At 35.1% G+C, this 14,725-nt stretch overlaps 1 protein-coding gene across 1 annotated transcript in view; it reads left to right on the forward strand.

Moving 5' to 3' along the window:
- The window catches only part of LOC113237074 (RNA-binding protein Musashi homolog Rbp6), a 671,710-nt gene that overhangs the window by 218,684 nt on the left and 438,301 nt on the right, over positions 1-14,725 (forward strand). Inside the window, exon 3 of the mRNA XM_026473334.1 lies at positions 12,733-12,814. Within this exon, the coding sequence (XP_026329119.1) occupies positions 12,733-12,814 (82 nt within the window). The remainder of the gene's footprint in view (positions 1-12,732; positions 12,815-14,725) is intronic.

Here is a 14,725-nt window from a genome sequence, read left to right on the forward strand (position 1 = left end):
TCCTAGGTACATGTCGCATGTGGGATTCGAACTGGCGACTTCTCAATTGAAAAACATTTATTCTCCCATTGGGTTATCACCATTTATCAATATTGTATACATTAATAGTTGAGATTAAGAATCCTTATTATGTATAATAAATTAATTCTTATTTGTACCTTAAATTCTCGTTTGCTTTGGTTTGCAGTGTGCGACTATAGTGGGAAAATGGTTGCCATCGCACTCCATTAAACAATGTTACTTTCTTGTTGAAGATAAAAACAATTCTCATAATTGCGAATTGTGGTGTAGTGAAAGATGCATATCACTGGTTACTGGAATGTGTCCGGTACGAGCAACAGAGAGCGGCGTTGATGAGAGGCCTACAGATCAACCGAACATCCGTGGAAGTTATAAATTGTATACTAGGCAAGCCCCATACGAAACGGGCAAAAAGACTGTGACTATTTGTTGAATGGGCTCTCCAGCAGTGCCGCCCTGATATGTAGGCTATAGTTTAGGATACGATGTAACTGTCATGTAGGTACATTGTAGGAAAGCTCCTAAATAAATAAAGATTTTTAAAAAACTTTAAATTTAATGTAATACAATTTTAATTCTTTTTTTACAATATAAATATATATGCAATGTAATGTAATGTTAAGGTATTAATGGTGTTATACCTAAATAAAGAAACATTTTAATTAATCGATTTTATTTACTTCACACCTTTCTAATTAAGCACTACGCCACCATACATACCTACAAGTTAATAACTTACTTTGGATATCAGCATATTGTCGATATACTGCGTGCTGCTCAACATATTAATGCTCGCTATTTATTATAGGGCAATAGTTGATGTCAGCTAGGACTGTGTAGAATATTCCCACATGCTAAAGTTTCCGACTGCATCTCTGTGGGGGAAGCTCGCTAACGTCTTTAGTAATTGGTATTGGCAGTCCGAGTTTCATTGAATCAAACACGTAATACATTTCGTTAATAAATAAATAATATATACGAGATTTCCGAAAATAACCATTTTTTTAAAGTTTACGTTCGTACCCTATGTAGTCTGATGTCGATTTCCAAGACGCCGACGTTAACACTAACGTCGGCGTCTTATACACACAGTTCGCGTCATGTATTAGGCTAACGCTTAGGTTTAGCAGATGCCTTCACTTCAATCATTGTTATAACACAAGTTGCCAGTCTGTATACAGGTGATGTGCTCGATTGCATAATTTTACTTCCTATGAACTCATTTAATATTCACTAATTTAATTTAATATTCATTAAATATTCATTTCATACAACGAAAGTTTAATATAAACTTACACATTTTTAATAACGATCATAAGTTATAAACCATAGTTAACAAAACGTCATTTTATATAAATTTTATTTCATCTAGAAATAGGATTATTTTCGAAAAACTACATCCCTAATACTAATGTTATATTTATTAAATATAATTTGGCTTGATACCAAGGCTTGAAACGCAAACAAATCCGTTTCTGGCACACGGCAGCCGCTGCCGCGAAACGCTCGCTCCTCTCGCTCCGTTCGCTCGGCTCGTGCTGCATTTTCATGTTCAAACCCAACCTGCTGAATGAGAACCGCAACCAAGATTTGAACTACGTAAAACATGCTTGTTTTATTTAAACCACCAAGGAATCTAATGTCTAACAATAATAATTTTATCGAAACGAAAATTCAGCATTGTAAACTATATTAAGGAAAACAATTCTCCCTCCGCACCTCCGGTTCCCGAATTACACTCCTAGAATCGAACACCAAACACCATGGCCTCGGGTTTAAACTTATTATTTATAAAAAGTGATATTATACACGTAAAAATGAACTAAATTGACAATATATGAAATGATTGTTATATAATATGAGCTTTATACAATAAAATACACAAAATGTGAATGTTATCAAACAAGAAATATGTGAAATTAAATTATAAGAAGTGAAATTGGTCCAAATAAAAATTATATTAAACGAACGGTATTTATTTTGAAACTAGTTTATCTAATTTTCGTGTAAGTGAGGCGCACCTATATAAAGGAAGATATGTTGTATTATTATTATTATTATATTGTTGTAGAAGCTTGAAGAGCGTGGCATCCTTTTACTTAGTGCGGTGTATATTGGTAGAGTGCCCGAACCAAGGAGATCCTTTAGTAGCAGTAGAGCTCCTTGTGAAAGAGTTCGTCCAGGGAAATACTGCCACCTTACTTATTTTTGCTACCAAGCAGTAACGTGAGCATTACTGCCTTTCTGTTTTAAAGGGTAAGAGGGTGTTGGTGAAATTATACGTGCATGGGACTTTTCAACTTATATCTCACGGACGACTCACAGCGACAGGCGCAGTGACAGTGCCTCTTAGATCTTTGCGATTTAAAGCTATGGATGGCACTGCGCACGGGTTATTCGTCCCGTCACCTGGTATAATAATTTCAGTAAAGTACTAAAAATACCGACCTCAAAAGTTATTCATCCTCTAGTTTGCCACCCTTAGAGTTGGAATATTTTCTCCAAATTTAAATGGGACCACTTGTGAGGTTCTAGTCTCTTTCCAATAAAAAAGAATGACCAAAATCGGTTCTCAAATGCCGCCGGAGATATATTTTAATAAGACTTGTTTTATTATAATATTATGACACTTTTCATGCACAGTAATTAAAACATAAGACATGTAAAAAACCAGTGAATACTCGAAGTAAATATTCATAAATTAGAGCATATAATATCATTTAACATATAATTCTAATGAAAACTTAATGTATAGAATCCATATGCACAAATATACACAAGCGATGCGAACTTAAGGCAAACACAACACGTCTACCTAACTACGGGTACTGCGGGAGCGACATTATAAACAAGCTGAACTTAATATTAGACCGCAATGGCACAGTTTATTCACGTCACCAGGTGTAGCGACAGCCTACCCTCGCCATATCATATGTAATATGATATTCAGACACATTACACTCAAGTTTACGACTTCAACTGAGGACAGTATACCTTTATGAATCTTTAAAGATCTTTTAAAATCCGTGTCATGGGATATTTTATGACACCATCGCGTTGCGACCATTAATCTCGAAATACACATGATCTTGTGTTGATTTGTGTTTTGAGTTGGTATTATATTATATTCCGATGTTCATAGGGTAATCTAAATTGAATTTGATTTTTGAACAAAAATATTTGAAATGGCACATAATAGGGTCGTGATTTATCACCACATTTTAGCGTTTATGGTTCTATTTTCAAATGTTACTGACGCAATTATGAATTACGCGGCATGTTCATTCTATACTTCCTACAACTGGCCGTCCCCATTCACGAGCGCTAAATGAATGTATGTCTCGATATTAGTAGCAAATCGTGTGCCAGCGAATAATATCTCATGCAACAGACAGCTATGATTGTTGACAGGGATCAAGACAATTACACAATATTACAGGTAATATATTATTAGACGTAACAATCGCCTACTTGATCGCCGCTTAAACGTCGCGTTTAATCATGTAGGCAAGATTAATACCTGCATAATTTGAATTATACTGTACAAATTTAATTATCAGTTGTATTTAGACTTACTGCGACGAAGTTCTAGGTATATTTGAAACTATACTAGCGCTAAAGACTATTTGCAGCAATATCGACTGGAGTTTGTAGTTTTCGCTCTGTATAATTTTGCTAAGCCACGTTAGGTATTTACTTCTGTTGTTTTCTCTATCGGCTGCAATAAGATTGTGGCTGCGTGAGGGAGAAGACTCCCATTTGGACGCGTTTCTTCGGGTCATTTTTGTATTTGAAGAGACCAGAGAAAGAATGATCAAAGTTACTTAAAACACGTTTTGTATTAAAGAAAAGTTAAAAATTATTTATAAATGTTTTTTTAATTAAAATGGATTATATAGCATTACATACATTTATGACAGCATTGACTTCATTTATGGTAGTATTTATGCGTGTATTTTTCACCAATATTTAAAAGTTCTGGGAATATAAAATTCTTTTTCCTAAAATTCTCCTCAAGTGACTTTGATCATTCTTTTTCTGGACTCTTCATTTCGTAGTTTAATGTTTATCAGTGGCTAGGCGTTCATATAATTCAAGTCTCACCGGCTTGTTTAAAATTTTCTACTTATTATCTGTACTAGACAGCGCGCATACTCCACCACTTTAAAAAACTTTTGAATATAAGTTTTTTAAAGTTTCAAAATATTAAATACCTAATAAATTTGTGGTCACCTGTCCTTAATAATATGGAATATGATAGATCTCGGCCAATCACAGCATGCGATCCACCAAGCAGGCTAGTCGGATCCCGGCTTCTATTTCATTCATAAAATATACGCATTCATCAAAATACATACACATATTCGCAAAAGTTGTTTTTCTTTTGAAATTTTGGTTAGAACTTAAGTAAAGTCGTCACTTTTTCTTCCATCCTCTTATGACAAAGGGATTACATTAAGTCTTTGTTTATAAATTGCAAATAGATAACACGAAACACAATTACCTATTGTGGCGTTTGTTATACGCCCCGTGCTGGCGGCTTGGAGATTAGTTGACAATGTCACGAGGAACAAACTTTCGCAAAGTTCATCTTGAGAACTTCGCCTGCGCGCCCTTAAATTGAAACTGTACAACATCTGCAGTTGCTTTGATAGTTGATTGTTATTATATATTTACGTCGTTTCTCAGCTATGATTAAAGAGCTTATAAAAGTTGATATTAAAGTGGTTTAAAGTAATAAATGTTCAAATATTAAATACAAAACAATCACTATAAAAACTATATTTTTAGGATACCAAGTAACAGGATTAATAAATCGTGCATCTGGTGGCGACACCTATGTCCATAGTAGCTACCGCGGTCGTCACCCTGAGACATAACTTGACAAGTCCCACGTGCCAGTAATTTGACCAGCACATTACTACTAGCGGCAAAAGTAAATCAGGTGGTAGTACTTCCTTGAACGAACTCTTTCACAAGGAGCTCTAACTACTATCAACTTAATTGTGTACTAATCATGCGTGAATGGAACCTTTTACCTTAATGTAAACAGATATTCCAGCATTCGAACCTGTACAAATACCTAGGGTTGAATTTGCACCCTGCATGCTAATGGGGAAATGGGCAATACATTCGAAAGAAAAAACCCGTAAAACAATATATTACTTGCGATCGTGTATATTATGGGCGAATCTGAATGTGTCAGTGCGTAATTTATCGCAGAACGTGTTTTTTGTGGCGGATTTCTCTTGACCTCATAAAACACGGCCGGGTGTTGGGGTACTCTGGGTAGTGGGTCGGTGGATTCGGACGCAAGAGCCCTCAAACAGAGCTCGCCCGCGGCGCCCATCGAAAGTGGGAAAAACAAGCGATCGCCACTCGACTGAGACGCCCCGATGACACTTCACACGTCGTCGTGATTTTTACAGCGTTTCCACTCGACACTGTGGCGTTTTTCGTTTGTAATCACTTTGATGTGCAGGTTCTTTCGATTCCGCGGTCGTAGGCTTTGAGTGTCAACTTGGTCGATAAGTTTTGATCGCCTTTGAAGTTTGGACACCGATGTGAAATTTGCCGTTCAAGCATAAATCGGTATCACTTTGAGAGCCCACCTCTTGTATTTAATCGTTTTATCATTTTTGTTTTCCTTTCAATTCATTACCATTGGTCGTGTTTTATTTTTAATTTTCCTTCGAAGAATTCAAAATTTTCAATTTCAATTATCTTTTTTCTCTTTTTTAGAATTAGTTTTGTTTGTTAAAGTAGGCATTTCCTTAGCAATAAATCCATCAGCATCTGTTTATATGTCGAATCATAGCTAGGCTAGAAGTGAGAGCACCAGACCTGGGTACGTGTTGGCTTCCTGCCAACCGCAATATACATTTAACGGTCCGATTTTATACGCAGGACATAATTTTAAAGTAGTCTATAAAATTTAAAAGTAACGTTAAGTAGTGCCTCTGTTTTACCTACCTATATACAGCTTGGTGTTTATTGTTAATCTTTGGGGAATTTAATTAGTATTCTGAGTTGGTTTTAGTAGCAAGATATGTCTTACTTTGAAGTTTGAGTAATTGCACTTTCTTTTTAATAGAATTTAATTATCTGCTTGTACATTTTTGTAGCTCCTTGTGAAAGAGTTTATCAGGGAAGTATTGCCACTTTACCTATTTCTGCCACCAAGCAGTTATGTGAGTATTACTGCGTTCCGGTTTTAAAGGTTAAGGGTGCTGGTGAAATTACAGGCACATGAGACATTAACTTATGTCTCAGGCTGATGGGCGCAGCGGCAGTGCCCCTCAGATCTTTGTGTTTTAAAGCTCTGAGTGGCACTACAACTGTTATGGCCAGGCGTGTCGCTTACCATCAGGTGCACGACTTGTTCGTCCCGTGACTTGGTAACGTAAATAAAAAAGAAATAAACGAGTTATAGCTGAACTTGGTATTTTTAAAAGTATGTGTTGTTGTTGCATCCGATTAAATAACAGGATAGAGTACATTCATTCGAAAAAATACTAACTCAATATAACAAAGTCAATGTTTTCAATCGATCTTTTTTTTATAAACAACAAGTCAACTAATTGAAAACTGTGTAGATATGAAAATGTTTATATAGTTTGTCAATTTAGTGCAGCCCGTCGCAAAACTATTACTGCGGCACATTTTATTTGCTGACAGTGTTGAAAATTTGCGTCAGGCTAAGTGCCAAATTTATAGCATTGGATTGTACTACCAAAGGTTTTTACGCTAATTGGTACGGTGGGAAGGATTGTTAAAGATAAAATATGCGATGCGGACTGTTTTCGTTTACATTTTGATTGATTGCTTCATTACAACTGTGAAATTGATTGGACGATGGACTGGTGGTATTTTTTAAAAGTGGTAAGTACAAATTTGGAGTAGATATTCCCAATAAATATATCAATATATCTCTTATTGGGTATGACTACTAAGTATATATCGTAATCTTAAAGGAGGATTCTCTGTTTCAAGATGTATTTTTTTCGAAGCCAATTTGACCAGAAACTAATTCGTAAATTTCTATCAAATAAATCCTTTGATATCGAATCGGATATGTTCTCTTTTTCCAGCATATAACACAATATTGTTTGTATGTTGCGAGCGGTCATTTCGGGTGGGTTCACCGGGCTAGTTTCCAATTTTATGGTGGTTGAGCAAGTGCCGCGACCGTGCGTTCCTACTATATGCATCCGCGCCGAATAATCAGCGAACTTTGATATAAAGGTAAAACAAAATAAACATCCGAAAAATGAGATAAAGTTCCACACAAAAGTCACTCACCGAAAACATGCCTCCAACATGTCCGACTTTACAGCACATATTTTGTATGAAATATTTGTTCCGTTTCTAACGTCCAAATTTTTCAGACAAAAATTAATCACATGGGCGTTTTTATGAATTTTCTCTCCCTTTGTTTATTTATATCGGAATCCACGAAGCAAAGTGAACGAAATTAAAATTAATTAAATCACTCATTCCAAACTTCATAATATGCCAAAATAAATTTATAAATTTCCATTTAGACGGTTTTGATTCATTCACCACCGACCACGACAAGTTGTTGCGTACTTTTGCTGAATTCCGTACAAAAGTTAGTAGATTAAAACTGCCAATTAGAGAGCATTTAAAGTCCAAGTGGTTTTAGAATTCGTGTAATTACCGTTGGATGAACAATCGCCGAAACAGCGGGGATGGATATTGACTTTGTGTTACAAATTTGGAGTTTAGTGCATTGTTTTAAGTGAGGTTTATTTCTTTTCAAATCTAAACCTCAGTTTGGATTGGACGCATCAGTAGTTTATGGCAAAACGTCTATAAAAATTTTGTCGCCATAAAATTATGTCCACGCCGCTCGGTTCCTTTTCAATTTGTAAGGCAATTTGTCATGAGCGATTCTATTGCTATGTAATTTTATTAAAAGTAAAGTTATATTTAATAATTTACTAGCAGTAGTGTAGCCCTGACAGCTTAATGGTTTGACCTACCGCATCTCAAGTGGAGAGCCGTCGATTCGAATCCGGGCTTGCGCCTCTAAGTTTTTAGAATTTATGTGAGAAATTTAATACGAAATTTACCATAAGATTTTCGGTGCAAGAAAACAGTGTGAGAAAATCTGCACTCATTTGCAAATTAATTTAATGATGTGTTTGAAGTTCCGAAACCGCATTGGACACTACAGACTAAGCCATTGGGAGACGAGTCTTGTGCTGTGAAACTATATGTATATAGGCTAACTATTATTTTTATTTAATACAGTAGCGTAGAATATTTGTATTGACATTTCTAATGTCAATGATTTCACAACATTATGACATCTAAATCGTCATCATATTCCATATATCGCTACTTTTAGCGCGAATTAATGCAACTTACGATTTAGACGCATTTAAGTTATTTACATAGTTCGATTCAAAATTTGATGTTCTTTGTAGTGATGTAAACAGTTCATCCTCGCCAAAATTTTAAATTACGTGCAATGTAGATTAAATGAACGGTTCACCTACGAAAATGTATGACAATAAGAAATATTCGAAAGTACTGTTAAATGTGTAGGCTTTAAAAACGTATAGGTGCGGAGAATCAAATAACAATAGCGGCTGAAATAATGTTACAAGAAAGTTTAAAATTGCTCTCCTGAAAAATATGTGTTTTTGAGATAATAAATACCCTGTTCACCTGGGCTAACGATTTGTTACATTTAATTTTGTTCTTTAAAGTAACAGAGATTGCGAAATTATTGACATAAATATGCATATCCACCAGATGTTTGAAATATAATGAAAGAGAAAGAAAACAATCACAACCCGTAGCGTAGTTAGCAAAAAAACAAATATGCGTCATCGGAAAGGACTAAATTTCTGTAATGCAGAATAATAACAACTTAAAACTTCAGTCATTTTTAGTAATTAAAATAATTTGACGACATTTGCTTGTGAGATTGTAGGTAGCGTCGGTTTTGAACGAATTTCAATTTTATGGCGACTGAATAAAGACTTCGATCAGTCCTTTTCCTGACTACACGAACTCCGTCGCTTTCAAAGGGCGTGTAGATCTTCCGCTAATATTTTTTTATGGTATGCGTAATGGCGCACATATTGACGGTCCACCTGTTGGAAAGTGATGGTACGTTGACTGTTATATTATACGATACTAACTGAAACATTGGTCTTTAAGCGCAAGCATTTGCGCCTCATCATGGCATGTTAAAACGGTTTGGATGTTGGTGCTAAAATATTGCAAGAATTTCAATATTTTTAGTGACGATCAAGTAAACTGTCGAGTAATTTACACTGCACAAACTTGAATTCAGTCGCTTGTTATAAAAAACATTTTTTTCGTAACTAAATTGTATTCGTCGGTCGACATAATTACCCACAGAAAACTAAATAAGTTTAGATTTCTGTGATAATTTACTTCTATTTTCCTGCGTTTTATTTTATATAATCTTTGATATACGTTTAGGAAATGAAACAATTTTTCTGGATTTAAATCGCATATATTTGTTTTTTCAAACAAACCAATGTTTCGAGTCCTTTACTGTGGTAATTGCGAAAACCTAAAAATTCGATTTGACATACTTTTTTAAACTGTTTTATTACTATTGAAAACAGCATAATTGTAATGGCAAGTTCTCATTATAAATAATATTATACGTAATTATTAAAGTTATGCTGCAGCTACATTACGTTGTAATTTTGCAAGGTGCTAGTTCGAGAGTCGTAGCAACTTTCAATTTAACGGTGGTTAAGCAAGTGCTGCATCACCCCTTTTCTTTCCCCCCACTATGTTAATTATAATATTGCAGCTGCTAGCCTCTTGTCAACTAGCGATTGTTATTAGGTTTTTATGAAAATGTTATAATCAATCTTAACTAGATTTTATATAATTTCTGATGCTTCGCCTAAAAATATCAGAATTCGTTTAACGTTTTAATTCTTTCTTCTTTTTCCAATAAGCACATTTCTATCAGGTAAAAATTTGAACTAAATATATTCCAACCCTACTTTTATCGCAACATTTCTGTGTAGAATTTTCTTGAACCTTCTGCAAATAAAACAAAGTCGTAGAAAACAGAATCCAGGAAAACGCAAGAAAATCCTCGGTCTTAGTAGGAATACAAAATCTCCGATCCCCCATTCGTCGTCGGAAGAGCGGTCGAATAATTCAGGTACCTACCTCGTCTTCCAATGAAAATGCTACTCGCCAGCCAAATGCTAATTTTATGGTGGTTGAGCAACTGTGCCGAATCCACCCCGCTGTCCTTCGCAGTATTGCCTGGTACGCGTCATCTAAATAAAATATACATACAGCCTGAGATGACAAGGGTTGGCGGTAGGTTAACAAACTCTTGCTTTGCGCCTAATCTTACTCGAACTCATTTATGGATTTGGAATAAGTTATAAGTGGTCCTGATCTAATATTCTATACATCTTTTAAGTTGTATTGAAATTTAAGGAAACCCGAAATTTATTTTCACGCTTTCAGTTATAAGGAGGAGTTCGTACAAAAAGAAAATAAAACATCTATCCTCACACATGCTGATTAATGGTGAAGTGAGCATGCAATCGTTACTTTTCATTACTGTTCCGAAGTGCGCAACCGAAGGCCGGGCAGCCTGGTCAGATTAGAAAAGTTCTCTTCCAAACAAGTCGAAAATCGACTTTAAAGCGTGGACCAACATTTGGTTTTAGAAGCGCCTTCCCTGTCGGATTGAAGGCAACTTTAAATTGGAATGTATCCCGCAATAAGCCTCTCGTGATTGGCCTGTTTGTTCTTAATTAGTATTAATCGAAAACTTCACTGTACAGGAGCTTAATTAATTGTAAAACATGACATTAATTTAAAAAATAGATAAATTTTACATTTGTGAATTAGATGCTTCTAATCTATCTTCGGGGATCGATGGCAAGCAATTTATTAAGCCTGTCGTCTTATTTGAATATCATCAAAATAATTAATCAAAATGACGCGTCAGCTACTGACCGGAAATTATGTAAAATAAGCCTAAAAACATGGACGTGGGAAATCAGCATATTCATTTTAGAGGGAGCCTACCCAACCTATCCATTAGCGAGTGCGGCGCGCGGTCGCAAACAAATCTCGCCATGGATGTTCCTTGCATGTATTTAAGACAGGCATTCGAGATGCTTTAACAAGCCTGTATAAATAGAGAAACACGATACTAAATACTCGGGCTTCTTGTCGAAGCAAATCTTTCATGACACGATAAACAGCCGGAACGGTTCTGTGAAGCGTGCTCTCTCAAACATTCTGCCTGACGACTCCTTCAGTCATTTGAAGGGAACGACTCTTATCGTCTTACTTTTATGGAGTGCGAATCGAAAAGGCTTCGACGTTACAAAACGAGACCCTTCCATTGTGTGAAAATGTTGAGTGAATGTACCATGAGCATTGAGCGCTTTTTGTCGATGTACCAATGCGTGGTTGACATTTCTTGCTCCGGAAAAATGTGTAGTCCGATCGTTTCCAATAATAAAAGTCTTGTACCTATTTACATGTCCTAGTAAAAATACTTTTTAAGTTTCCATTTTCTGTTATTTTCAAACTACATGTACTCCATCGAATACAACTATTTTGTGAATGTTATTCTTTGAGTTGCGTGGATTTATGTAGGGTTTACATAGCTGATTTTTTGTGTTTACAGCTAGCATCAGAAAAACTTTCGCCTCTGTATGCAAACAAAATAATAATGACAAATTATACACAAATCCCTAAAGTACACAGACCGGCCGGCGCATTTAACGAAACAAAAAAAGATAGAATATGAAATAATAACGTTCATATTTAAATAAATAAGAATTACACATATATATAGCAATAAAATTAATATCCTTTGTCGACTTTCATTAATGATATCACTTAGTACAATTCGTCTTACATTTTTTTTTACATTTTCAGGCAAAACAGAAACGACTGAAAAAAAAATGAAGCAGTTTAACATTCTTCTTCTTATCGTATCGATGAATTTTGATTTTTTTTTAATAATATAAAGAAATAGGTAAGGTGGCAGTATGTCTCTGGACGAAATCTTCCACAAGGAGCTCTAATGCTACTAAAATACTTGAAAATTTATTAAAATGCATGATTACACTATTACGCTTGCCGTAGTGGTGGAATGATTTGTCAATCGGCACAAGATACTCGCTGATTGTTGCTCGGGATGCACCAGATGTACAGAAAAGGTATGTCACGTCGTGCGGGAAAGGCTACTTTTGTGTACTCCAGTTTAACATTAATTACATCAAAGTTTAATAAGCAAAAAACTTTCTCAAGTGAAGTTTCCGAAATTTACAAGAACGCAGAATCAACCTCGAACCAATGTATTAGTAGAAAATTAAAACAAATTAAATGAAAAAATGACAGTCGACTAATTTTTAATTCACAAATTTGACGTACAATTTTTAATTTTGTAGAACAACCAGCCAGACTGGGATATTAGTGTTTCGCTAAACGTGCCGAGTGTGTAACTTTCAACATTATCTTCCTCCAATTTATACTTTTAGGTTCTTGTTCTTGAGTGTGTATATTATCGAGTTCTTAAGTTTTCAAGTTTGTTACACATAGAAAATAAAACAATATTTTTTTCGGATCTAAATGGCGTATATTTCTCTTTTTTTTTTTTCAATTAATGTGTTATATTATTTTATGAAGTGCTTTTTCTTGTTGCAGAGAGCCTTCGAGACTACTTTAACAAATTCGGCGAAATCACAGAAGTCATGGTTATGAAAGATCCAACAACGAGACGGTCAAGGTAAGCAATCAAACGTTTATTTAAGATAAAATAAATATATTTCACATTTCATATCAAAAACAAAGATCTGCAGAAAGCGCATGTAGAAATTCGTAAGGTCTATGGTCAAATGGTAAGGTCTAAGATTAATTTGAGAATAATTAAGGTAAATCTGAGTTGAACCAATAGCGATCATGATACAAAGTCAATTTTGGTTTATTGAGTCACCAAAAACCAAAATTGACTTTAACATCATTGATTGTAACATCTTCATAAATTGACACGTCATGTCAACAAAAGTTGCAACGCTAGAATTATTTTATTTGTAAACAATCCCTACATATTAAGATAGTTTTTAAGGCCGTTAGCAAATTCTGATTGCACTTTTCTCACAATAGGAATTCTTCGAAAATTTAAATTTTCGATAAATTGTGTGATGAGTGATTACGGTTAATAACGGCGCAATTTAAGAACTAACACAAAAATGGCTTATTGCATGCTAAGTACATGGTCACACTACTTCTATACTAAATTTCAATTAACTTAGTGGAATAGCTTTCATACTAGACTATTTTTAGTGACTAGAGTAGACAATTTAAAAAAGTACCTAAAAATAATAACTTCTAAATTGTTGATTTACGCGGAAGTAATGTTTATTTGAAATGGGTAGTTATAATGTCCTCTTTCGAAAAAAAATTTTAGACCACTGTAAATGGGCCACCCTGTACATACACAAATATAATATATTGTGAGTGTATGGGCTATTCCGTACACGCATGTACATATGTGTGTGTATCCAAAGCCGAGAAAACTCAGTACAAAGATCTATCTACCAGACACAGGATAATTTCGTCGACTTGCTAACTCGACCTGTAGCTCAGTTGGAAAGAGCGATGGGACGGAATCCCGTGATCGCAGGTTCTTTAATGTAAATAATGGGTAATTTCGCTTAGCAGATGTGTATGAATAATGTTGGTTCCTCGAAATAAGTCAATGATAATAATAGTCAAGCATAAAATGAATGTTTTCGCTGCTTAGTTCTGAACAGTGCAGCGGTCGGTGAGACTGGTCTAGTGGTGGCGTAGACTGGCTAACTCTCTTCGTTCGAGTAAAAGTTATCGGTTTGCAAATAAGTTTCATTCCATAGAAAGCATACACATTTCGAAATTTGCGGTTACCATTGAATTGTAAGCAGTAAAATGTTGGACTTGAAATTTAGAAACTTAACAATGGAACTCAAATTATTCCAACTGAATTAAACGTTTAGACGAGTTGAATGAGTGAGGATTTCGGTAACCTCTCTAACGGTTAAACTAAATTCCTTTAATGGCCATATTGCTTTGGGTTGAACCCAGAATATTTCATTGTACCCAACTCACCCTTGTTTGCCTCAAAGTTTTTAAACCGTCTGTTTATCTTGAACATTTTGTAAAATCCATCCTTTTGTTACCTACTTACATTGAATTATATGAAATTCTTTAATATATTGATCACTGCCTAGTGTACAACTATTCTACTATGACTCTAGCGTGTATAACTATCAAGTCACTGCGTACACAAACTGAGTGGCTTAGCAACTCTTAAGACGAGAAATAAGTTGTCAAAGTGTCGAGCTAAAGTTCCTCTGTTAACCGTCTCCTGTTAGGTAAATCGTCGGGTTCACAACTCAATATTGCCGGTCCCTCCACCCTGGAATAATATCCTTAGAACCGATATTGGAGCTCAGCTGCAAAATCTGAATGCAGCCTGCCACCTAGCCTCTCACACAAATGTAACGTAAACGTCTTTTGTTTATGCTTATTGGTTGATATCAGTTTGCTGTCAGCTCTCTGTTAATTAAATGGGACACCAAATACTTTAGCACTCGGAGTGTTAATGAAAATGTCAGAGTTGAACTCAGTGCTTATACATATATATATATATATATATATA

Source organism: Hyposmocoma kahamanoa, unplaced genomic scaffold, assembly GCF_003589595.1.
Source record: "Hyposmocoma kahamanoa isolate Upper Pololo Valley unplaced genomic scaffold, ASM358959v1 93, whole genome shotgun sequence".
Classification (NCBI taxonomy): Eukaryota; Metazoa; Arthropoda; class Insecta; order Lepidoptera; family Cosmopterigidae; genus Hyposmocoma; species Hyposmocoma kahamanoa.